This window comes from Pomacea canaliculata, linkage group LG8, assembly GCF_003073045.1.
Source record: "Pomacea canaliculata isolate SZHN2017 linkage group LG8, ASM307304v1, whole genome shotgun sequence".
NCBI classification, from domain to species: domain Eukaryota; kingdom Metazoa; phylum Mollusca; class Gastropoda; order Architaenioglossa; family Ampullariidae; genus Pomacea; species Pomacea canaliculata.
The window spans coordinates 14,933,122-14,956,275 of NC_037597.1; the positions used below are offsets into that span (position 1 = coordinate 14,933,122).

The 23,154-nt window shown below is 42.3% G+C and overlaps 2 protein-coding genes across 4 annotated transcripts in view; one reads left to right on the forward strand and one right to left on the reverse strand.

The window, feature by feature from the left end:
* Positions 1-1,809, reverse strand: part of LOC112570298 (sodium/calcium exchanger 1-like) — a 44,976-nt gene extending 43,167 nt beyond the window's left edge. The window contains 2 exon segments of the mRNA XM_025248680.1: positions 3-747; positions 749-1,809. Of these exon segments, the coding sequence (XP_025104465.1) occupies positions 3-747; positions 749-1,093 (1,090 nt within the window). The 5' untranslated portion in view covers positions 1,094-1,809.
* Positions 1,810-4,320: 2,511 nt separating this feature from the next.
* LOC112570299 lies at positions 4,321-10,853 on the forward strand. Of its 3 annotated transcripts, none has more exons than XM_025248683.1 (4): positions 4,321-4,339; positions 4,827-4,952; positions 8,611-8,816; positions 9,760-10,853. In XM_025248683.1, the coding sequence occupies exons 2-4, from the start codon at positions 4,933-4,935 to the stop codon at positions 10,104-10,106; spliced, it is 573 nt and encodes a 190-aa protein (XP_025104468.1). In that variant the 5' UTR covers positions 4,321-4,339; positions 4,827-4,932; the 3' UTR covers positions 10,107-10,853. The 3 variants fall into 3 exon arrangements, with proteins under 3 accessions (XP_025104468.1, XP_025104467.1, XP_025104466.1); XM_025248682.1 differs by lacking the exon at positions 4,321-4,339 and adding an exon at positions 4,499-4,620; XM_025248681.1 differs by lacking the exons at positions 4,321-4,339; positions 4,827-4,952 and adding an exon at positions 5,723-8,092.
* Positions 10,854-23,154: the final 12,301 nt, after the last annotated feature.

A 23,154-nucleotide genomic window follows, 5' to 3' on the forward strand; every position in this document is an offset into this window, starting at 1 on the left:
GGCCTGGATACGGTAGAAAGCTCTGCTTTTCGGGCCCCTGTTGACCGCTTCAAGTTCAGCCATCTCCTCCAGGGTTTTCATGTCGATATTAGGATGCTTTCTTCTCAGTTCGCGAAGGATTTCAATGAAGTCTTTCCTGTGCTGCTCGAACTCTCGCACTTCCGAATCTTCTGCATCAATCCCTTTGAAAATGGGCTCCTCGGTCACATAATTGAACTTGCCATCTACCAGTTCCGTGTCATGGAGGCCTTCGGTTGTAACGATGACACTTTTGCCTGCTCGATACTTTCTAGATAGTAACTTGTAAATCAGGATCTTTCTGTCAGCTATATAGGCGGTTATTACGGTTCCAGGGAAGAAAAGAAAGGTTAGCACAGCCTCCCAGACGTCAACCACACCGTTGGAGCTAAACGACAGAATAATGTAGAGCCACACATAGGCGAAGATACTCCAGCTGGCCGTGATGATGAAGACACGTAGATGCTTGATTCGTCTGATTTGTCCGTTAGGAACACAGTAGACGCAAATGGCGATGATGATGAACAGATTATATGCAGCGCTGCCGACAATGGTGCTCGGCCCCAGGTCACCGGCCTCGAACTTGTTCCCACAAATCTCAATGATGGACAGCAAGATCTCGGGGGCCGAAGAACCGAGAGCCATGAGGGTCAAATTGGAGACAGTTTCGTTCCAGATACGAACACTGACCACCGTCGTTTGTCCATTGGGCTTCTTGATGACAATCTCCCCTTTCCTTGGAGGTGATGACCTCGATGGCGGCCATGAAGCGGTCGGCGACGATGGAGACGCCCAGAAACATGTATATCATGGCCGACATGTACACAGTCGCACGTGCGGCCTTATCCCCCGTGCTAAGGTTCCCTTGCGGTCGCCACATGGGCAGAAAAAGTCCCTCTTTGCATGGCGATGCTTCGGTGGTACAGTTCCCAGCCTGGCCATCAGACTGTGCCTCAGTGCTGGACAGCAGGTCAAAGAAAATCAACACCGGAAGCGCCAGCAGTCCGAAGCGCTGAATGGTCAAGCTTCCCCCTGACACGGCGAACATCCTCTGAAAAACGGTTAAAACTCCCATAGTTGGCAGTTGGAACCTTGATGACGAAGAAGGCACGCGATGTTAACGGGCAATATCACAAACACGGTTTGGCAGTCCCTCCTACACACGAATCACCAACGTCCTTTGCTGAAGCCGCTACAAGATGCAACACCAGCATCGCACGCAAACGAAACGGGGTTGTGTTCCTACAGTCTCGAGGAGCGCTGGAGGGTTTTTTTTTTCACCTTCCAGCGCCGCGTCTGCCGCATGCGAGCCTACTACATCAATACACACTTGGCCGAGTCTCGCGCTAACAACGATGACCGGAGCTGTGGTGGTCCACTCGCCAGTCACACATTGCCTGCCCTGTCGTGAAGTCCAGCCTCGACAAAACGTTCTGCACGGGGGGGAAAAAGACCCTACACCAGTAAAAATATACCCGCTGGTCTACGAATGGGATACAAACCTGACGTAATGCGGCTTAGTGTTTTTTGTGTTCACCCTGGGAGGAGAGCTACTTTGCAGTAAGACGTATCAGTCAAACAGCTTGCAGAGGGGCATTGCTACCTGTGCAGTCGTTCACACGCAAAGCCGGGATGGTCGGGAGAGCGCACGACTCGCGCAGCAACGCACAGGCTGCACGCAGAGGGACCCGCGCGCAGCAGTGTGTGTGCGTGCACGTTACAGCACGCGGCAGTACGTTACAGCACGCACCAGTGTATGTGTGTGTGCACACGTTACAGCACGCAGCAGTCTGTGTGCACGTTACACTGTGTGCACACGTTACAGCACGCAGCAGTCTGTGTGTCTGTGTGCACGTTACAGCGCGCGGCCACATCTCTCGCCGCGTGCACAGATCGCCGCTAGTGTTCGTACAGCTTTCCCAGCCAACCACTCCCACTATCCTCCTAATCCCTCCTCCCTCGCGCGGCCGCAGTGACGTGTGTGACGCACGGGTTTGCTGCTTGCTGCTAACATCGATCTAGAAAGGGCACAGCCGAAAACAGACCTTTCTACACTCTCTCTCTCCACCCCCCCCCAACCTTCCCCATCCTCCATCCTTCCACCCCTCCACCCCACCTCACCCCGACTCTCGTGGAAGTGAGGGAGAGGACACGCGAGATCAAAATGTCGGCCGGTGAGCAGAAAGTTTTGTAAGAAGTTTTTAGCAGAGTACAGCAAAGCTACAGACTACTGCAACGTGTGCAGTGTGTCGAAATGCAGCAGCATCAACAAAACGGATGAGCTAAGGATCTCGACAAAGATGTGACTTGTAGAGGTGCAACGCTACACCACAGAGTATGATACCGATTCTCGATACGAAAGGTCGAGAGCACGGGATTCCAAACTGAACGCTTTTTAGCACCTGTACAGGTCAACTATGCGTGGCATTGTGATCGTTCTCAAAGAGGAGTTGCTTACACCTGCAGTGTCTATGTGCTATCAATATCCGATCTGGTTTATACATCTTATATATATATAGTACTACATAGTCTTGCCTGCCAAATACATCATAGAAAAAGAACCGCAACTTTAAATGCCTGTCATGATTTAAAAAAAAAAAATAATAGTTTTATACACTGTACAAACAGACTGTCAATAAAAGTGAAAAAATGAGAAGAACACAAGTAAATGAAAAGAACAAAAATCATGCAGAGAAGATGCGGAGGAGAAGAGAGAAGGGCAAACTCACAATTACACCAGTTATAAGAGAAACTGGGGAAAAAATGTGCTTTTAAATTTGACTTGAACCTGCTGGCAGCAAAGATGTAGAGCAAAAAGAAGGCGGGTAGGTGGAGGGCATAGAAATCTTTCTTCCCAGTGAAACAGTGAGACGAATTTTGGGTGCGTGTGTGCGCATCCGTTTCTTTCTCTTGTGAGGGGTGGGTGAGGTGAGAGGGTCTGAAGAACTACTTCAAAATGCCATAAATTACTTTATTAATAATAATAATAATAATAATAATAATAATAATAATAATAATAATAATAATAATAATAATAATAATAAAGCAATCTCGTTCCTGCGCTCGTTAGTACCAACCGTTTGTAATCAGAATTTCTAAACAGGCGGATATCCTTAGCTCGGAGTGTTCTGTGCGTGAGTGTGCATGCTTGAATGGTAAGTGGCAGTTTGTTCCATGAATAGTAATATGCACTAAGAGCGTTTGAGTAGATGAGATAGAAATAAAGAGACAGAGAGACAGGAATGTGAGGGGTCAGAGTTTAATCAGTGACATTTCCGCAGCGCTTGAAGTCACATTCTCGAAACAAGTGTTTCGCTGTTTTGTTAGACACGAACTCCCCACCATATGAAACTTGCCTCAAACGAATTAACAGATCCACTGTTGACAACAGATTCACAGTTTAAGAGTCCACACGAGAGACGTATTCCAGAACAAACATTTTATGTTGTAAATTCCCGGGTAGCTCGGAGTTCCCCTTCTACTTCTAAACAGTGGGATCCACAGGCGATCAACGTGGAGCATGTTAAACATTATTTTAGGGGCTGAGGGTGGGCTGGAAAATAGATACGTAGCCTAAGATAGATAATGGTTTGATAGTGATGAACAGCTCAAAAAAATATATATATATTAGACACAGTCAAGGCTGTTGTCTTGTGCTTCAGAATAGAGACTTTATTTATTATTATGTTTTCAGGTAACACGATTTACCTTCATTTCTATGTGATGAACCTATTAATTTTCTCCCCTGTCTATTAAACTATTCAGCAGCATCCTGGAAGCAGCTACATTTTTCAGCAGAGGTCAAAAGCAAGAGGTCATGAACCCACGCGTGAAAACCAAGACGATTGGACCCACACACTATTCCTGCGGTCAAAACACTTGAGTCCGTTAATGATTATATCAGCTTCCGCAGCTGCTTACCATCAAGGAAGAAGGAATTTTCTGCAGAGTCTTTCCTAACAAGTGTGAAATGTCCAATAATATTAATAATAATAATAAACATAAACATGCAATTTATATAGCAAAGAATCCCGTCTGTGTAGAGAAGTCAGTAGAAATAGGAAGAACAAGTTCCTCTCAAGAAACTAAAGCAGAGTACAGATATCTTGTACTGAATGGAAATACGAAGGGCAGCCAGTGCAGACAGTGAAGGAGAGGAGGAACATGATCCCTCTTCCTTGCTTTGTGCTCCAGACAAGCAGCGGAGCTCTGTACTTTCTAAAGTTTGTGAATGGGGTATGAAGGGTACCCCGACAGCAACTGAGTTGTTTTAATAGATAACCGATCCAAGTGTCCAGTATATTCAGTATACATGATTCAGGTTGGTACAGACTATATATATATATCTTCTCTTATATTTCAGCATCCGAAACACAACTACTTATTTTTATAGAGTTTTAAAGTTGACGATTTCCTGCTACGATTTCCTGATATGATTTCCTCCTACTGATCATTTCGTTGCTAATTTTGTTTCATAATTGAATGTTTCGTCTTATTATAAGGATCAAATCTACGATGTCTCACAATACTTTATTGTTTTTATATATATATGAGACAACTTGGATTTGATCCTCATGATAAGACTTATTACTGAAGGACGATGTAAGTAGTGCTCAGCGGCTGGAGCCATGTTTCCGATTTCTTGAAAGATTTTAATTTATTTTTCTCCAGCAGCGAATAAATATATTAAATTTTACGTAGGATTGAAGTACTGTGTCATACATGTTTGAACCTGAGGATTGTAAGAGTTCAGAAGTAAATGAACTGGATGCTGGATGTCCAATAAATTTTGTCTCATCTGTGGTCAGTGTCATCACCGAGATAGAAGTCTCCCTCAGCTCTCTAACTGCTCCACGCATTAATGGGTACAACTCTTCTGTAGACTGTAATCAGGAAGGTTTGAAAATACAACGAATGGTCATGCACACAAAAAAGTAAGTGCATTGTTGTTGTTTGGTCTCGTACGTGTTGAGGGAATATTTTAGAAGAGCACCACCTGCCAGTTCTGGTGGTTCCTGTTTCTTCGGGGCCGTACGTCCCACATATTTGCATGCATTTTTATGGATATTGCTTGTATTATGAGTAACATCATCTAATATTGATTTGTCATAGTTGGCGTGACCCTAACCCTAACCCCTGTGAAACCTAGTCCGGCCATATTTTCCCCACTTAAACTATAATAACTTCGCGTTCTTTTCTCTTTAGCCATCAACTGTCTTTTTTTTTTTTTTTTTGTCATCCAATTTTGATAATGGCCCCAGCATTCAAGCATTCCTATGTTTGCACTGGATTTACATTAAAAACATTTATATTTTTACCTATTTACATTACAAATTCTGAAATTCTCTTCCTCTGCTTTGCATATTAAAAAAAACCAACTGGCTATTAGTGATAGCGATGATACAAATAACAGTTATTTATTTTAGACAATTATCTTTAATAGCTGAAACATGACCATTTTTACTTCTGAAGAGTCATCATTATCAGGCATCATAAAAACGGACAAGGAGACATGATGAAAAATGCAGGTTCTTGCATAAGCATGTTACAATTCTAAACACACTTTTAGAGTCGGTAATAAAAAAATAGAACAAAGGAAATGTAAATTTTAAAGTTTTCTTCGATGCAAGTTTAGCTGGAGTTGTGTTTATGCAAGAACTTGCTTTCTTTCTTCATGAAGAAATATTCCTGTAAGGCGTCTGGCGTCATCATTCTTAGGACCCATTGTCCATTTTGCAGACAGCTTGTTCATCCACAAGATCTCAGTCAAAACAGTGTGGACTGAACCAGAACTAATGCCTATATGGACTTGGCCATCTACTGGACAGTAAGACATTTGTCATCCAAAACCATACGGTTTTTGGCATCAACTCGATCATCAGTGGTTGATGTTTTGGAGGATATGACCGAGGGTCATCATCTGTCCTGACCCTGCCCTTCTTGAACTCTTGCACCATTTCCTCAAGTGCCATTTCTTTGGGTGTCATACCTTTCTTTGGCAGATACTTTATAACTCCTCGAGCCTGTGTTTCATCCATTTTTAGATTTGTCGCACTATCCTTAACTTTTGTATGGGCCTCACGTGCACACAAAACAGAAATAATCTGTATTAGTTTTAAATAGTAGTGTGCTACCACAACAACAACTGCTCTTCTTTCTGGATGAGGCTCAGAACTTTTTTTGAACGACCCTTGTAGGCAAAGCCTTCATGTCAGCAATCAATAATACTCCTGGGCTACGGTCGAGTACGTCGTTCATACCCGTGTGCGTCTCCTGGGTGGTTACTATTATTAGCTCTTTACGACGTCATTCGCGTAGCAGGTAGCGTATCCGCCTAAGTCCTAACACTTGGCTTCGCAATAAAAAAATCGTTGCTCGAGAATAACGGTCGGGTGTCGCAGTCAGGTCAAAGGGTAAACGGGGTAGTCGCTGATAACGGGTACTCCTCACAGAAACCTAGCTGCAAGAAGGGATAACAGTGTTCACGCCCTACACACGTGTCTTTCTCGTTCTCTCTTTGAGTTTCCCGCGCAGAAGAGCTCCTTCAGCAACGTGCCAGCCGGCAGGTTTGTTTAGCGGGGTGGCCATGCGACGGCGACAACAACAGCGGCAACTTCTGTGTGGATTTTTTTTAAAGCTATTTGAGGGATCACGACAACCAGCGCTTTTGTGTATGGGTGTGTGTGCTCAGGGTATGTGGTTTCGAGATGAATTCTGTGCAAGTTCAAGGATCTCGTGCCAGCGGAGATACACACCCTTTGTTTCTAATGGAGGCTGACGATTCTCTCGTGAACCAGGATTAGAATTTTAAAAATAATATCTTTCTTGGTCCCTGCTGATAATTTCCTGGGCGAGTTTGCTAGACACATTTCGCACAGTGCAAGTCTGTGCAGGTTTGTCGAGAATGTGCCTGGATGTGCCATGTCAAGGGCGGCGAACTGCGTCAGCAAAGGGCTGCAACCTTAAACAATGGGCATTGTTGTTATGAACGGCATGAAAATAGAACACTCTGTAAGTATCTGTAGGTAGTAAACTATCATCTCGATAGCAGGATGGGGGCAATCAACTTGCTTTGGAGACCTCACACACCATGTCGAATCCGTTTAATGGCTTTCGCGAACCTTGTCGCGTTTTGCTATGTGGTGATGATGACATTGCTGACATCATCGATGGTGTTTTTTGTGCTCATCCCGCAGTTCTATGGCGACTACGCCTTGTGGGTTCATCGATGTGTCATCGTCTATATTTTCGTCAACGTGTCTGGCAACTTTTATCTCTGCGCCACCACGGACACCAGCGTTGAACGACTTGGTCCAGTTTCAAGCGAGAGAACAAATATGGAACAGACTGGAACAGGTGAGCAGCAGCAAAGAGTCCGTGAATGTAGTTTGTCTGAGGAGACCGCAAAACATAAACCTATGACTAACTGTAACATAGAGAGATCCAAAAAAATCGAGAATTGCGGAGGAGACACTTTCAGTCCACACGAAATTTCTAAACGAAGGACGTTTAACGGTGAATCTCGCGAGCATCTCGTAAAGGCCGAGACTTGCCCGAGATGTCTTACCGGCAACACAAGCGGAGTTCCAAACCTTGCAGAAACCGAGCTTACTTGCAGTAGAAGCACCAGCATCAATTCTAGCCAAAAAGGGTCTCAAAGAAGAGACCAGAAGGAAGCAACCATCCCAATCCCGCCCTCGGTCTCATCTGACTGTGGCTTGTCCGTCCGCGACGGGCTTACCAAGCCTAGCGGATCCGTTACAAGATCAGTGCCAGAGCCGCTGCCAGTCGCAGGTATCAAGCCAACAAGAAAGCCTGCTGCTGGCAGACAAAGACTTCAAACCTCTAGCGACCTCCGCCCTGAAAGGAGAGCTCTGAACGTAGCTATGGAAACGTCAGGTCATGAGCCCGAAAGGTCACATTTTTGCAAGCTGTGCCAAATCCTCATACTGAAGCATGACCATCATTGCTTTTTTACGACCGCTTGTGTGGGATACTTTAACCAAAAGCACTTTATCTTCTTTTGTTTCTACATGATGCTTGGGGCTTTCTATGCATTAATTTTGGTTGCCAGGTAATTACACTTCTCTGTGAACGTTTCTGATAAGTTTAATATACATCGATGTATTACTCCTCAGAGGCATTGATCTTTTCAAAGACTCAATAGGATGCCTTGTATAGCTTCACCACTCTCTACCGAGCAATTACATAATCAAATCATCATCTAGTTCACTGATATTTTATTATACTGGCAAAAAAGTCGAGAGACGTGTAATGATTGCTAAAATAACTTTTTGCCCTCTTCCAGTAAGTTTCAAATGAATTTCTGTACTTTTTATTTATAGAATGCAGCTCTGAAACCGTTTAAATTAAATAAATACTTTTTATAGAATTAATTTAAAATTAAGTGATTTCTTACTGTATGGCTATATATGTCCATCAGTTCCTTCTCCTCCTATCTTTACGCTATCACTGCCAACTTCGGTTGGCTGAAAATCGTTTTTTAAAATTAATTTAAACAAGAAAACAATTTCAATGCAGCACCGCACTCAGTTCTCCACCAAAAGAAATAAATTTGTTTCTTTATTACAGGTTCCTTCATGTGGTGTACGGGGTGAACTTCCATGGTCCTCAAACGTTCTTCTTGCTGATGAAAGATTTTCTTGGTGATTTAGTGTGGGTAGGTCGCACCCCATCACTTGGCTACTGCCTGCTGCTGTACGAGATGTGCGCGTGTCTGGTGGTGACCTTAGTTACGGGTGGATTCCTCTACTGGCAGCTGTGCATTACTGCTTCGGGTGAGAGTGCCAGAAAGCTGTCAACTTGCTAATAAATTACCATGTTTTTTCCCCGAAGGACTGGACTAAAAAAAAAATAACCCTGTGTCTCCACGAATCTTAAATTTAAATTACGAAATAATAACAATAATTTAAAAATTTAAATGATACTATTTTTAGTTTACATATGACATTCATCATCCAAGTTTTGAAATTTATCTGTAAAGTAATGCAATTTTTTTTCAGAAAAATCTGTCGCTGAGATGTCAGAAAAGTCTTTCATTTACCGTTCAGAAGCTTTCACGCTCGGTATACATATCTGTAATGCTGTCCCTCCCAATTCTCATTTTAAATCTGAGTATGATTAGAACAGTCACAGTCTGCATTCTGAAGTATCTCTACACACATCATCATAAAAAAACCAATCATTTAAAGAGTCCTGACATAAATTGACAGGTTCGACCTGGCTTAGACATTGATCGGAAGCAGCAGTACCTGCGGGCCTCACATCGCAACGTGCGTTGTTAACGATTTATCTCAAGACCTGGCGTGAATTATTCATGGCATACTCTGACTTCTCTCTCTCACTCCCCCCGCTTACCACTTAAGAAGACAATTTTCGACCAGTAATAATCGAACTTTGTAACAGCTGTTTACTGGCTTTCGCTCCACGAATCTCTCAAAGCGTCCTTCTGAACAAGGACAGGTTGTCAAAAAAATGTAACAATTTTTTTTTTGTTAATGTGTATTCGACGGTCACATAGAAATCAGAGTTCTTTCTTTTATTTGTTGGTTCGATTGGGGTTAGAGGTAGGACATGGAGTGTGGACATGTGATGGTGCGACAATGTCCACTTAAGAAGGTTCTTGTTTGTTTGTTTTTGTTTGATTTTTGTTTTGTTTATGGAAGCGGAAACGTATCGATCACTAGGGCATGAAAAAACACATTTCTGTCGTGGTTGCAGGTCAGACTACTTACGAAGTAAGGAATGGAAGCAGCCGCTACAGCAAGGCTTCTGTGAAGGATAATTTCCGAGATGTGTTTGGTCGCCATTGGCCTCTTCTCTTCTTCCTGCCACTTCCTCTGCCACAGGCTGGCAACGGTTGCTATTCGTCACCAAGACGACGTGTTGACCGAAGCACCTGCGCGGGACGAACGAAAGATGAGCTTTCGCACCCAGGTGGCGACCTAATGGAGAAAGAGAAGTCGAAGAAAGGTCAAGAGGCTGCAAGAAAAATATTGCCCTCTTCAGAACAGAAAGAACGCCTTTTCAAACGTGTCAGCAACAACATTAAGAGAAGGAAAAGATAAGTTACTGGGTTGAGTTGATGCAATTTTTAATCACAGTTTAAAGAGAGCAACTTATTTTTCTTTGGGGAAACTCTAATTGTTACTGCGTGTTATAAGTCTTCGAAATGCCTTGTACGAGATGGTTATTTATGGAATGAAAATTTATCATGTATACACTCTGATCATCTTTCATCTCTTACTTACACCGAAAGCTTGTGGCTAAGGGTTGGGAAAAGGTTGTGAAAGAGAGATGGACAATCAACACAAAAATTACTTCGCCATCATGATGACAGATTGCGTGTGCTTTCTTAACACTAAACAAGGGTCTGCTTTTATTTTTTCATTTTCTGCTCTCATCAGTCCTCTAAGGTACGGGCTGAGCAACCATGTAAACAAACATATGAATGTGAGTTGTAGTAGGTCTCGTATTGTCTCGTGTATGAATGGTGTCTTGTGTCTGACGTCTTGTGTGCGTCATTTGTTCCACGTCACTTGAACCAGAAAAAGACGTCATATATCATAAGTGTGCGTCACTTGTTCCACGTCACTTGGAGTAGAAAAAGACGTCATATTTGCTCTCAAAATGGCCAAGTGAGCGGGGAAACAACTCACACCAGAGTTAGTGTGAAATACAAGGGTCTGACAGCAACATCCACAGAAAAAACGCCATCAAGTTGTTAAGATTCAAACGAGTTTGCTTAAATAAAGAGAAAAAACACATGCGTCATTCCTTTGGAGGTTTCTGTACAAAGAGATCAGTGAAAATAATGTGATAATGTGTTGTCATTATAAAATGTAATTTTGGGGCCTACAAGTTTCTCATTATATCCTCTTTCATTTCAAGGCCTGTTAGTACTCTAAATAGGAATATCATTATGTACCTTAACATTATATCAAAACCAGGTCCCAGTCACAAGAAATTCAAATATCAAATATGATAGAAAATATGGTAGCCCTAATATCACCAATGAAGCATGCATAACGTACTTGCAGCACAAGAAGACTGTGACACAGATGTGACAAATCTGTGGCTGTGTCACACCAACAAAAACAAAACCTATGTGTCATTTACCTGTACTTAATGCTCCTGTCTATCAAAATATCTCCTTTTTCTATGAAATATTTAAAACTGTCATACAGTCCAATCCTTGGTGCATTATTAAAGCTTTCTGTCAAGGGAAAATGGATTGTCGGGTGGGAAATGTATTTCTTTCTGTTTGCTTCCTAAACAGACCTCGCTGGGTGCTGGTGAACCCAATTTTTCAGCATATTCATCTATTGTCAAAAATGTTTCTTTTCTTTGGTGATTTGTAGCGATTTCTCATTTCCGTAAATACTGCTGGACGAGTTCAACATTAATATTTTCGAAACTTTTTCTAGGAAATACGTTCTGTCCACCATGTAATGCATAATGGCTCATGCTAGGAAACACAACTCCTAAAATGTCAAAAATGGTAAACCGCGGAAACTGTTATATTCCCGATAAATAAAGAAACAAATGTCGATTACAGTGTTTTATCTACATCGATCATTTTCATGGCTTCTGCTACTCACAAATTATGAATTCAGCGAAAATGGTATTCAGTGAACAGTTCTGTTCTATCATATACAGATAATTTGTCAGGGATATGAAAAATTCAGGATTATCTGTGGTTGAACTAAATCAATCATGTTCTCCGCCATTTTTACCCTAAATGAGAACAAGTTTTCGGAAGAGGACACTTCCGATGAAATACCGGTTGGTTAAAACGACTTGGGTAGGCTATGTGATTTAAGCCACTCTCTACCTGGGTCGGATAGGGCAACAAGCTGGGTAAACGTGTTTCATGAATATGAGTATGTTTCACACCAAGCCAGTTCTTAACTTGATAAACATGACATTGTTAAAGAAACAAAATTTGAAGTCTTGTCCATATTTGTTATGTTAAAAATGGACTCCAACTATCGTGCCTTCTCCTGGCCACGGCTGGGTGCGCAGTCGTGCTAGGTACATAGTAGTCAGTTAAAATCCTCACGAAACGTTAGCATCCAGCTAGCGTCCTCCTTCTCTGGTGCTTACCACTTCAGGTCACGATGTCATCTTGGACTCTAGTCCACATTCCTCATGAAGATTATGTGACTGCGGTAAAGTCTCAGTTTGCTTCATGCACTCTCCACATACCATAATATTTAATACGATAGAGTAAGAGAACATTGGAAAGAAGGAGAAGGAGGGGGTAAAAAGTATCTTCAGAAAAAGTCAGAAGTTGTAACTTTCTGGCAAGTTCAAAGCCATCCCTTTCTAAAGGATCGATGCACGGGATCGAAAACCGTGGGCTGTTTTCTTTCTGCTTATTGTAAGCGGCATCCGCGAGAAAGAACTTTAGTTGAGGATAATAGGATCCGTGCCTGTTCCTTAGAAACAGCTTCACAATGCCCTGACTTCCGCCTTCAGTATCCGAGGACAGTACTCGGTGATTCTATACACAAAGTGATGCTTAGAAACAGGTTTTGTTAAAAAAAAAAAAAAAAACAACTTACCGACCATTGTGCTTCCAGTTCTACTCAGATAAATTTTAAAATCTCTCTTACACTATATATTCTTGTAAAAGCTAGTGGGACTGATGACATGAAAGTTTCATTACCTTCTAGCGACAGAAGAAATACAAAGCATCATACGATCAGTAAGCAGCTGCATCCTGGATGGAAAGCCAGGGGAAAAAAAAACTTTTTCTAAATATCGCCAGCTATCTCCACCCTCACACACCACTTCATTTTAATAAAATTGGCGTCCGTCAACATTAACCTTTTCAGCCATGCGTGAACTGCGATGAAGCTGTTTGAGGGGAAACGATTGCCTTCTATTCTTTCTCCAGCAGTCCTGGTCTGGGTTGCACGAGTGATCGTATGTCTTTTCCATAGATAAAAGTGTTCATATATTTCAACGGATGAATGGTAGAAACGGGGCTTTTATGTATGGGGAAAAAATAAAACGTTTATGCAACCAGCCCCTTCAATGATGATTAAGGGATTAAGAGGAACGTTTTCATATTGTGAGAAGAATTGGGGTAGTAGCAACAGCAACAACAAAAAATGCTGCTGCTACCGATGATGATGATGAGGTCAACCATACAAGAAAAAAGAGTCAGCAAAAACGACTAATTGCGTGGATGAAGAACGGAAGATGAGACGAGGACGAACTCTTGATTATGCAAGATATTTCTTAAAAGGGTGGGCTTTGAGGTTGGAGTTGAGGCTAGGGCTATCGATTGTTTTGCATGAGTGCATCATTTGTCTGATGTCATTTTAATTTATCTTTAACTTACTTTTCTTGGTTTTACACAGACAGCTTGATTTGGTTGCTTTTCTTTTTGCTCTTTCTTGGAGAACAGCTATTCTTGGGAAGAGGACATGCGGGTACAAAGGAAAGAGCTCTCGACTTGATTGTGTAATATTTGACGATATCATCATGTAATTCATATTGTCTTTATGTCGGCACGGATTAAGTAGAGTCTGGCAAACTCATCACCTGTGTTAATGACAAACACTTTCCAGGGACAGTATTTATGAAACCAGGGTAAGCCTTTGCTCAAAATTATAAAGCGGTGTCTACACCCCGCAGATGCCGTTTTATCCCTGGATCTGTAGTTATATAAAAACGGAGGCAAATGTGCCCTGGGGTAAAGAAACATGAAGAAGTGCCTTCAGGGTCTGGGCACTACTTTATAATTTCGGAAATGAGACCTTTTCCTTCTGTTCTCCATTTTGCCCTGAGGAAAGGACTTACTCTCGCTTCATAACTACGGGCCCAGATGGGGTATAAGCTCTGTTCACGGTTTATTTGCCTCATCAACTTAATCTTTAAAAAAACTTTCATCAGGCTTTTAAAAGTTCGTTGTAAATGTGCATGCACGTTAATAATAAGCGTAGAGATCTTCATGCAACCTACCCTAGGAAGCTTCAGTTCCTATGGGATGTACTGGAGCACGTCAAGTGTGGCAGGCTGCCCATACAGTTTTTGGCATTCTGCCCCACGACTCAGATGGTCTATATGTCTGGAGCTAAAACGATTATTACCTCAGCTGGAATCCTTTGTACTGGCATGCACCTTAAAAGGAATTTTTGGCATTAAAATAATATTCGGGCTCAAACATACAATTTCCGACAAGATTTTTTTAAAATAGATTTTGCACCGAATAAGACAAGAGAGGAGAGAAGGGCAGAAGAGATAATTGATGTAAATGCGATATAGAAAATTTCAAGAAAAATTGCAGGACAGTGGAGAATGGGGAGGTATGTTTCGAAGTGGCAAAGGATGGAATAGCAAGAAAGTTGTCATCAGAGATTGCAGATGAAGAAAACAAAAGGGCATCACATCACAAGACAGAATTTGAAAGGTAAACATTCACACACACACACACAGAGTTCAGACAAACAGATCCATGAGGGGCAGTGAGCTCGTTAGCATACAGAACATGTTTGGCTGGCGACTGGGCTCGCAAAACAGCATCACAGCATCATTCAAAGTGCATGGACATGGCCAAAGTAGTATGGATCTCTTGAGTACCCAGGTTCGACTGGCGCAACAGACGTTGAGACACTCAAGCTTTGTCATTGAGAGTTTAACAAAGAACAGCGCCAAGCTGATCAACAGATGGTGACTGGCGCAGTGCCCTCGTTGTCTGTTCTGTGAACGCCTGTTTGTCAATAGCGCTTAAAGAACGAGTGGATTTAAAACGGTGTTGCCGATGGAGGAGTCGGCGATCAGGTTCATAGAGTATGCAATAGTAGTCAGACGAGAGAACTTGGAAAACATTGGCACTGCATTATTTCTACGAATGACCCTCGTGTGGGTTCTTTAGTGAGCTGACTGCAATACCGACTGGACAAAATGGAAGGTGTACAGCATCTCTGCCCTTTTAAATGAGTGAGACTAATCGTCGAAGTGCCTATTAAAATCTCCAAATGGAGGGCAGTTTAGTGCATTGCTGTACCAAATACAATAAGGATTGTCTGTCCCGGGTTCAGATCTTTGTCTTGGGCACGCTGTTCTTTCCATGCATGTGGGATCTGTTTACAGTGCTGGCTGCTTTTCCGTAACATAAAAATTGTTTGCTGACTCGGTGTCAAACACCAATCCCCCCCCCCTCTCTTGTTTTGATCCTCGTAATGTAAATGAACTCAACTCATTTAGTCGTTCGTGTTTCCCGCTGCACTGATGAGTGGTGTCAATGACCGGTGCACTCTCACTTCCGTGATTGTGTATCGCCAAACTGCCAAATGCAACTGCAAAACCCGCAACGGATGATTAGGAAAAGTTGGCTCCAGCGATAATAGTTCATGCCTACCATATCTGATTCTTCCCGAAGGAGAAAATGCTGCGATGAGAGCCTCACTATGCTTGATGGACAGGAAGGAAGGCCGTGAAGTAGCGCTGGTAGCCATGTTGGGCAGCGTGGTGGAGAAACCAAGATAAAGTCAAACAAAATATTGCAAAAAAAAAAACAAAAAAAAAAAACAAAAAAAAAAAACAAACAAACAAAAAAAAAAAACCCCGAAATAATGCAAAAGTAACATTTCACAGTATTTGTTGTTCCACTGAAAATCTGAAAATGCAGGACACGTAAGAAGAGTTTTAGTCGATCAATCAGTAACACTGCTGGCCCTCAAAACACGAAGCAATAAAGGGAGGTATATCTGTAACTCAAATCCAAGTTTCTGACATTTTATTTTCTTTTTACATTTTTCAGGATTACTGCACATTCATTAAGATAAGCTGGTGAGTCATTTGCTTTCATATTTCAGGGAATGTATTTACAATATTGTCTCTGCTATCTAAACGCGAGACGTGTATGCACAGCGAGCTGTTTGCAATCTCTAGAGATTACGCCCTCGGGAGGCTACGCTCCATTCATCTTACGGAAAATATTTGCAGCCGACATTTGAAGGATTTTCTGTGACGACATTCAAACCCTTCCAGTGTTCGCTGAAGGCGTTTTTGCCTGTGGGAGGAAAAGAACGGACACTCAACAAAAAAAGCAGATTTTGGGGTAAGATAATGACACCATAGCAACATACCGCGGGTGGTTAACGTTTGTATTTTATAGTAAGCTATACTTGCAGTCTGCTGCGGTGTACGATGGTATCTTGCCGGAGGATTAACAAGAAAATGCAATATCTGTTGTTAATAAAATGGCGCCTGAGGCTGTACGCAGTGCCTTTGATATCCGAAACTAATAAACGAGTGTAATTTCTCTCTCGTCAGCTTGAATTTAATTTCCTCAACCACCAAATGGAGATATATCCAGCGTGCACTCGTGTTTTTCATCTCACCAATGTAATTTCTGTGTGCACTTGTGTATTAATTGCCTTTCAACGTCAGTCTGCTGCATGCAAAACACTGATCCGAAACTAATGGATGGACCTTGTCTGGCTCTGCTTACAGCAAACAGACCTCCCCCGACTCATTATTTTACTCGTAAGGTGAGGCTCTTTCGTTATTGGAGATTCACTGAAATGTCTATTTTTCCCAAACTGTCAATCGTTGCATGGTTTTGATTTCTTGAACTGTTTTCGTTCTTTATTTCAAAGACTGAGATGGAAGTTCCACACACTTTTATTGACATCGCGAGTAGTAAGATGGCTGCCTGGTTGCTTCAGTAAGATGTATATATTCAGTGGTGGGAATGGAGTTTTAAACACCCGGGATCAGGAAATTTCAGCTTATGTAAGACAAAGAAACTATACAGCAACAACCCCTTTGTGTGTGTCATAGCCAAGAGTAGTCACTTCTATTCATTGAATAGGGAGTAGAGTAAATGAATGATAGGAACTCAGAAACACGGAAAAAAAAAAAAATCAGCTTGGACAGACAAACAGCATCGAAGAACTTCCTTTTGAGTTATCTGTGGATATTTTTAAAAAATGCTTAAATCCTATTCCACAAAGTGGAAACATGCCGTGTGTAATTTAATTTCCGGGGCTCAGTGGGTAAATTGGATTGTTGTTTATAAAGTTCTCTGAGTACAGGGATGCTGTACTGTCGAGGGCTGTCAGAGTGTAGAGCACAGACAGGAGCGCTAGAAGAGATGCACAGCCGTCAGATGGCCCCACCATGGAGAGGGAGGGGATGATGGCTGCTCCAAATAGAAAACAGATGTGACGCAGAGGTGATAACGGCTAACTTGAGGCTTTCCTCTGTCTGGCAATTGAATGAGAGGAGAGAAGACTATGAGTGCAAGCGCTTGCGTGTGTGTGTGGAGGGGGGATAGATGGAGTAATAAAACACGTAGGTACAGATGTGTATGTGTTGTGGGGATCTCTTTGTTCGATGATCACCAAACAAGAGTTGTGTTTTGCTCTCTGCTTTTCTTCACTAACTCATCACCAGCAAGACCTCAACTATCTCGAAGAATCAATCATGTATAGATATCTACATGATATCGGCTACAGATATATGCTCAAGCCAACAATATATCCGGAGTTTCATTTGCCGGGTAAAAACGCTTCATGCTTTCACTGTCACTGTTTATCTTCTTATCCAACATCAAATCCGGCCACAAACCACCCACTATGTCAGTCTCTCTCTCTTCTACTCCAAAGCACGGGTGCCTGTTTGTATACCCGGAGGATTCTTCGTCCTCCATAAAGATGCCATAGAGCCTTGAAGGTGTTTGAAGTGAACGAACAACACGTGTACAAAGTGGGGTGTTTGATTCATTATTCATCACTTCGAACATTCGCATTAAACTGGAGCTAGAGGGTCCCCAGTAAAAGGTCTAAAGTAAACTACCCGGACTGCTGACAGATCGAAATGGTTTCACTTGTATCGGACAGAAGAAACATCGATTGGAACAATATTTAGCGCAACATGATCTTAAAAATAGAGAGCTTTCTAGAAACAGTAAGATGCAAAGTTATGGTGACGTTCATATTTTAAAAAATATCACTCATTTAAAAATAATATGATGATGATGAGGATGATGATTTATATAGCGCTTTTCCAGTTATTTTCTCAGAGCACTTTACAGAAATGATATACAGACTGAATCACTAACAACCACACACCCGTAGGCTCACTTCTACAACACACACTCAAATTAATTAACTAATCTGCTGTTATTTCCATGGCTACCGCAAGTGTTCATGTTTTTTCAAGTGTTTTATAAAGATCAGAGAAATTCTGATGCTGTACAAGCCTGTTTATTCATGTCAGGCATATAATCACATTCAATTAATGAATTTGCCGATTTTCACCATTGCAAGTGAAGTGGACAGTCGACGCTTTGTCAGTAATACACACTTTGTTTATTCTCTCCATTTGCATGCAAACTACGATCTTTGCCTTCCAGAATCGGTATACAGGCTCACTGATCGGTTCATATTAATAAAGACTATAATTATAAAGCTTTGGTAGTGTCTCCCCCTCAGCACTTCCTTGCTTTTACATTGTGGTGTTGATCGACCACTTGAGATAGAAGAAAAGTGGAACTTTGGTCTAGACATCCTGAAGTGGCATTAAATACAGTGTACCAACCACCAAATAAACTTGATTGATTTATTGCCGAGTTTTGCTGTTTATTGTGTGAAACTATGGCGTCAGCACATTTTTCAAACGAATTTTTTTCCTGTCATTTATGAAATAGTGGTGAATCATATGATCCTGCACACCTTCACTGCTGAGATAAAGGATAAAGGTGAGAGATCACTGCACATGCTGCTGACATCACGTTTAGCGGATACAGGTGAGAAGAAAGATGGAGAACGAGCTATATTCGATTGTATTTTCAGGTGCAGGTGACAGTGTTTCCAGAAGTGCGGCAAGTTTCATCATCATTCTGTAGATAAATGTCCCTTACCTCTGTGGTGAAGATCTCTACGTACATTTATCACTATACCTAGTGGTACTCTACTCCGAAACCACAACGTGGCATTGCAAAAATAATGAAAAAAAAAAAAAAAAAAGAAAACAGGATTGGCCTGAAAGAGAGGATCAAAGGTGTCTGCAATGTATGATTATGGTTCTTGGAGTTTTCCTGACGTTTGACCACCCTCCTCAATTTCCTCTTCCTTCCACTCAAGTTTATTTTATGGAGGTGGAGCAGAAGGATTCGTACTGGATAGAATTTTTACTCGACTTCTTAGCAAGTTATTCCGCTCGTCCTCCTTTCGTATTGATCTCCTCCGCCCTGCTGCATTTTCTTTCGTCGACTATCCCTCCCGACCCTCGCCCCGAGAGGATTCGTCCGGACCACTCACTGACGCATGACATCACGGTCGTCTGAGAATATTCCGTTTCACTTTTATTTCCTTTTTGGTGGGAAGTGTGAGCTTCGTGCCACGGCATTGCCAGACCGAGGGACATGATGACGTCACGACAAACAAGTGGTGTGATGAACATGATGTGACGTTCAGCTGCAATGTTGCTGCGAGAGTTGAACACGAGATGTAAGCGAGAAGAAGAAGAGGCTTCATTTTCCTTCAGGGACGACTGGTTAGCGGGGTGTCCAGCACTAAACTTTTGCCAGGGAAAGCGAGCGCGGGAGGGAAAAGTTCAAAGGTCATCCACGCAGCTGCTGCTTGTACGTGGGATCGACTTGATCCATCCTCGATGCATTATGACTGTAATAGGCAGTGCTGTTTGTGAGAGGGAAAAATCACCCACCAACCCACCCACCCACACACGGAGTGAGAGATTTTTAATATATAATCTTTGACGTATAAAGACAGACAGACTGTCTGACCGCTTTGTATTGGTAACACCGGCAACCTATCATCCAGAAAGATCCGTCTGCTAGCAAATATCACAAAGTCCGGATATAGCTGCCGTGATATTCAGTGTCTTGCCCTCCTGCCTGCGGTACACCCCGAAAGCATAAAGCTGACATTTGCGAGGGCGAAGAGCTGCAGACGTTTACAGCCACGTTGTACTTCTGACTTCATGGCTACCGTCATCAGGACTTCATTGCTCTTGTCTCCAGCAACAAAAATCGAGAAAACATGAAAAAGCTGTCAGCTATCATCTACTGTAAACTTAATGTTTATGTGTGTACGTACACGTGAATTGACATTTGATTGCCTATTTTTAAAAAAATAAATTTTATGTACTTTATAAGTTACCGTCAACTGCAGTGATGATGATGTCGACATGAATCTTTTGAAGGAGAAATTTCTTCTTCTGTTGTTGCCATGGCTACTGCAAATGTGCATGCTTTTTTTGAGTGTCTTCTAATGATCGGAGGAATCATTTTGGAGCTGGACAAGCGTGTTTATTCATGTCAGGCTTATGATCACATTCCAATACAATATTAGTGGATTGTCCAGAGAAAATCGGACGAGTTCCATTTACGCGCCTTGATCATCTTCATTTTTTTCTACTTTGGCAGCAGAGTGGTTCAATAGTGTAGAGATTTAATGCTTCTGCCAAGACAGTGTCGTGGGATCGTGGATCTTGGTTTTGGATCCATTCATTGGCTCTCGTATTGTAGTTTGGTTGGAGGATATGTTCGGGGCGAGCCACACAAACACATTCCTCCGTGTTGGAGCGAATGCCGTGCGCGAGCAATTACATGCACGAGAACAAAAACATAAACATTTAAACTGTTGTTCAACTGTTCTAGTACACTCATTTTGTAATCTTATTATTATTATCTGTGGATTTATGTAAACGTTTATCTTAGCTATTTCTTTGTGCGAGGTTGAAAACTGTGACTGTTGGCTGGCCACCTCAGTGTCGGGCTTTTATACATAACAGCAAATGCAGGTCTTGTTAGTATTCTGGGTTTTGTTTTTCCTCGTTCTTTGCTGTTCCGTTGTTTCCATTCAGACAAGTATATACTGTGGTTTGCTCATGCTGTAACGAACATTGTGCTGTTTACACTCCAAATCAATCCCATTGATTTTATCTGTTGTTTGCACTGTTTATGTCTACTGGATGTTTGCCTGCAGTCAGGTATAAACTGTCTTATTTCCTTTGTTGAGCTGCAAAATGTAATTGTTTATTTGCAGCTTCCCAGCTCTGTCTCCTTAATAATCAAACGATGGCCCGTAGTTTGGTAGATATATTTCTGACCTTTACCTCCTTTCGTTCAATTATATACTTCAGTTACATACTTCTTTTTGTTACATTAAAAATGTAAATATTTGCACCCCAATTGTTGACCTCCGTTCAGTAGTGGGCGCGATCCTGCACTGAATAGAGAAGTTTCTGTCTCTCGCATACACACACACACACACAAACGCACGTGCACTCAAACACACTCACACACACACACAAACGCACGTGCACTTAAACACACACACACCCAATTAGCTAACGACTCTTTGAAGTTGGTATTTATTTGCTGTGCCCACAGCTTTGGGCGTGCATGTCACACAGCCTCCGCTCTCATTAATTTGGCTGCGTGCTAATGGTAGGGTACTTTACCGATGATGATAGTTAAAAATAATTGCTTTTCGTATGCGGCATTGCATTATGATATTTAAGTAATATTGATAGTATACGTACTTATGTGAGTAGTTTCAGTCGCGAAAGTAATGCGTCCACGCATAAATGCATACGCAAGTAAGAGACAGAGACATGGTGAGAGTGCGACAGAAGGAGAGACAGACACAGTGTAACAGAATGAGACAATGACAATGACAATTCTTTATTTACGAGGGGTAAAATAAGCAACAGAGCGCTTTTTTTCCATTTAGCCCTCGCCCTTTACAGGGAAAAAATTAACTACATTAATAAAGTAATTAAGCAGTAATTAAGAGAGAGAGAAACAGGGTGAGAGTGCAACAGAATGAGAGACAGACTCAGTGTAACAGAATGAGAGAGGCATAGTGAGACAGAGGGCTAAGCAGAGAAGAGAGAGGCATCTAGTGGAGAGACAGAGAAAGGGAATGAGAAACACGAAGAGACAGAGACACAAGGAGAAAAACAGAGGGCGAGAAAGAGAGAGAGAGGGGGGAAAGAAAAAGAGAAGAAGAAAGAACGAGAAAAAGAAATGCCTACAGATGACTGCAGTATACACATCTGGGTGAGAGTGAGGTGCTCTTATGATCTCCATCAGTGTTTCGCTCCTCGTAATGGCGAATTCTGTTCCACAAGAATGAACAAATTATTTTTATCAATATATCATGATCGTGTTGTAAAAAATATAGTACGCCCATTGAAAACCTTGATAATATGAGCTATTGTATCCCTCATATGTGTTATTCTAAACACTAGACCGTGAACACGTATGAAAACTGCATATTAACGGCCCTCGTGGGACCAGTAATATAATACTAATGATCATGTTACAAATGGATCTGGCTCTTTCTACCTTAGCGTTTAATGATTCGACTCATTCAATTTATTCATAATTTTCTGCCCAGGAAAGGAGCCGAAATCACAACATAAGACTCCTAATATTTACATGGCTGAAGCTGCTTTGGTCTGGGCAGCCTCGGGTACTCCTGCAGGGTGTGCAAAGCTGGACCACCAGATATGGGTGCTCAGGCGCAAGCGAGAGGGAAAGCAAACACCCGACGCGGCTACGCATGTCAGTCGGTTGGGAGAGAGAGAGAGAAGGAATCTAGGGAAAGAGGAAGAATTAACGGTGAAAACGATGAAAAGGCACCGTTGGACGAAGCGATCAAAGGTCAGCAGTTTACACCTTTGTCCGCTGGTACAATGTGGTCGATGTGTACTGCAAGGGTTTACCTCTGCTTTCCTTGTCCCCACCCGACGCAGACCATTACGGATGCTCGCGCCCTTCTTGCTCGACACGCCCGTTATGCAAAGCTTCATCCAGGTCTTCCATTAAGCTTTGCGTAACCGACAGGTTCCGGTCTGATTACGGCGCTGATCAAATTCCCCTGTAAATCGGCCCACGTCCCGACCAGGAAGTGCTGCCTGAGGCTGGAGAACTCCCCCTGACCACCTACCGAGAACAAAACCGTCCGTGCGGAATTATTTCTTCACTCTTGCCTTTAGGGGCAACATAAAAAGAAAAAAAAAAAAACAAAAACGGATCGAATTGTGAGCCGTTTTGCGCTTGTCAACATGTACGTGCTCTACGGTCCATGACTCACCTATACGTGAATGGAGTTTAACCTG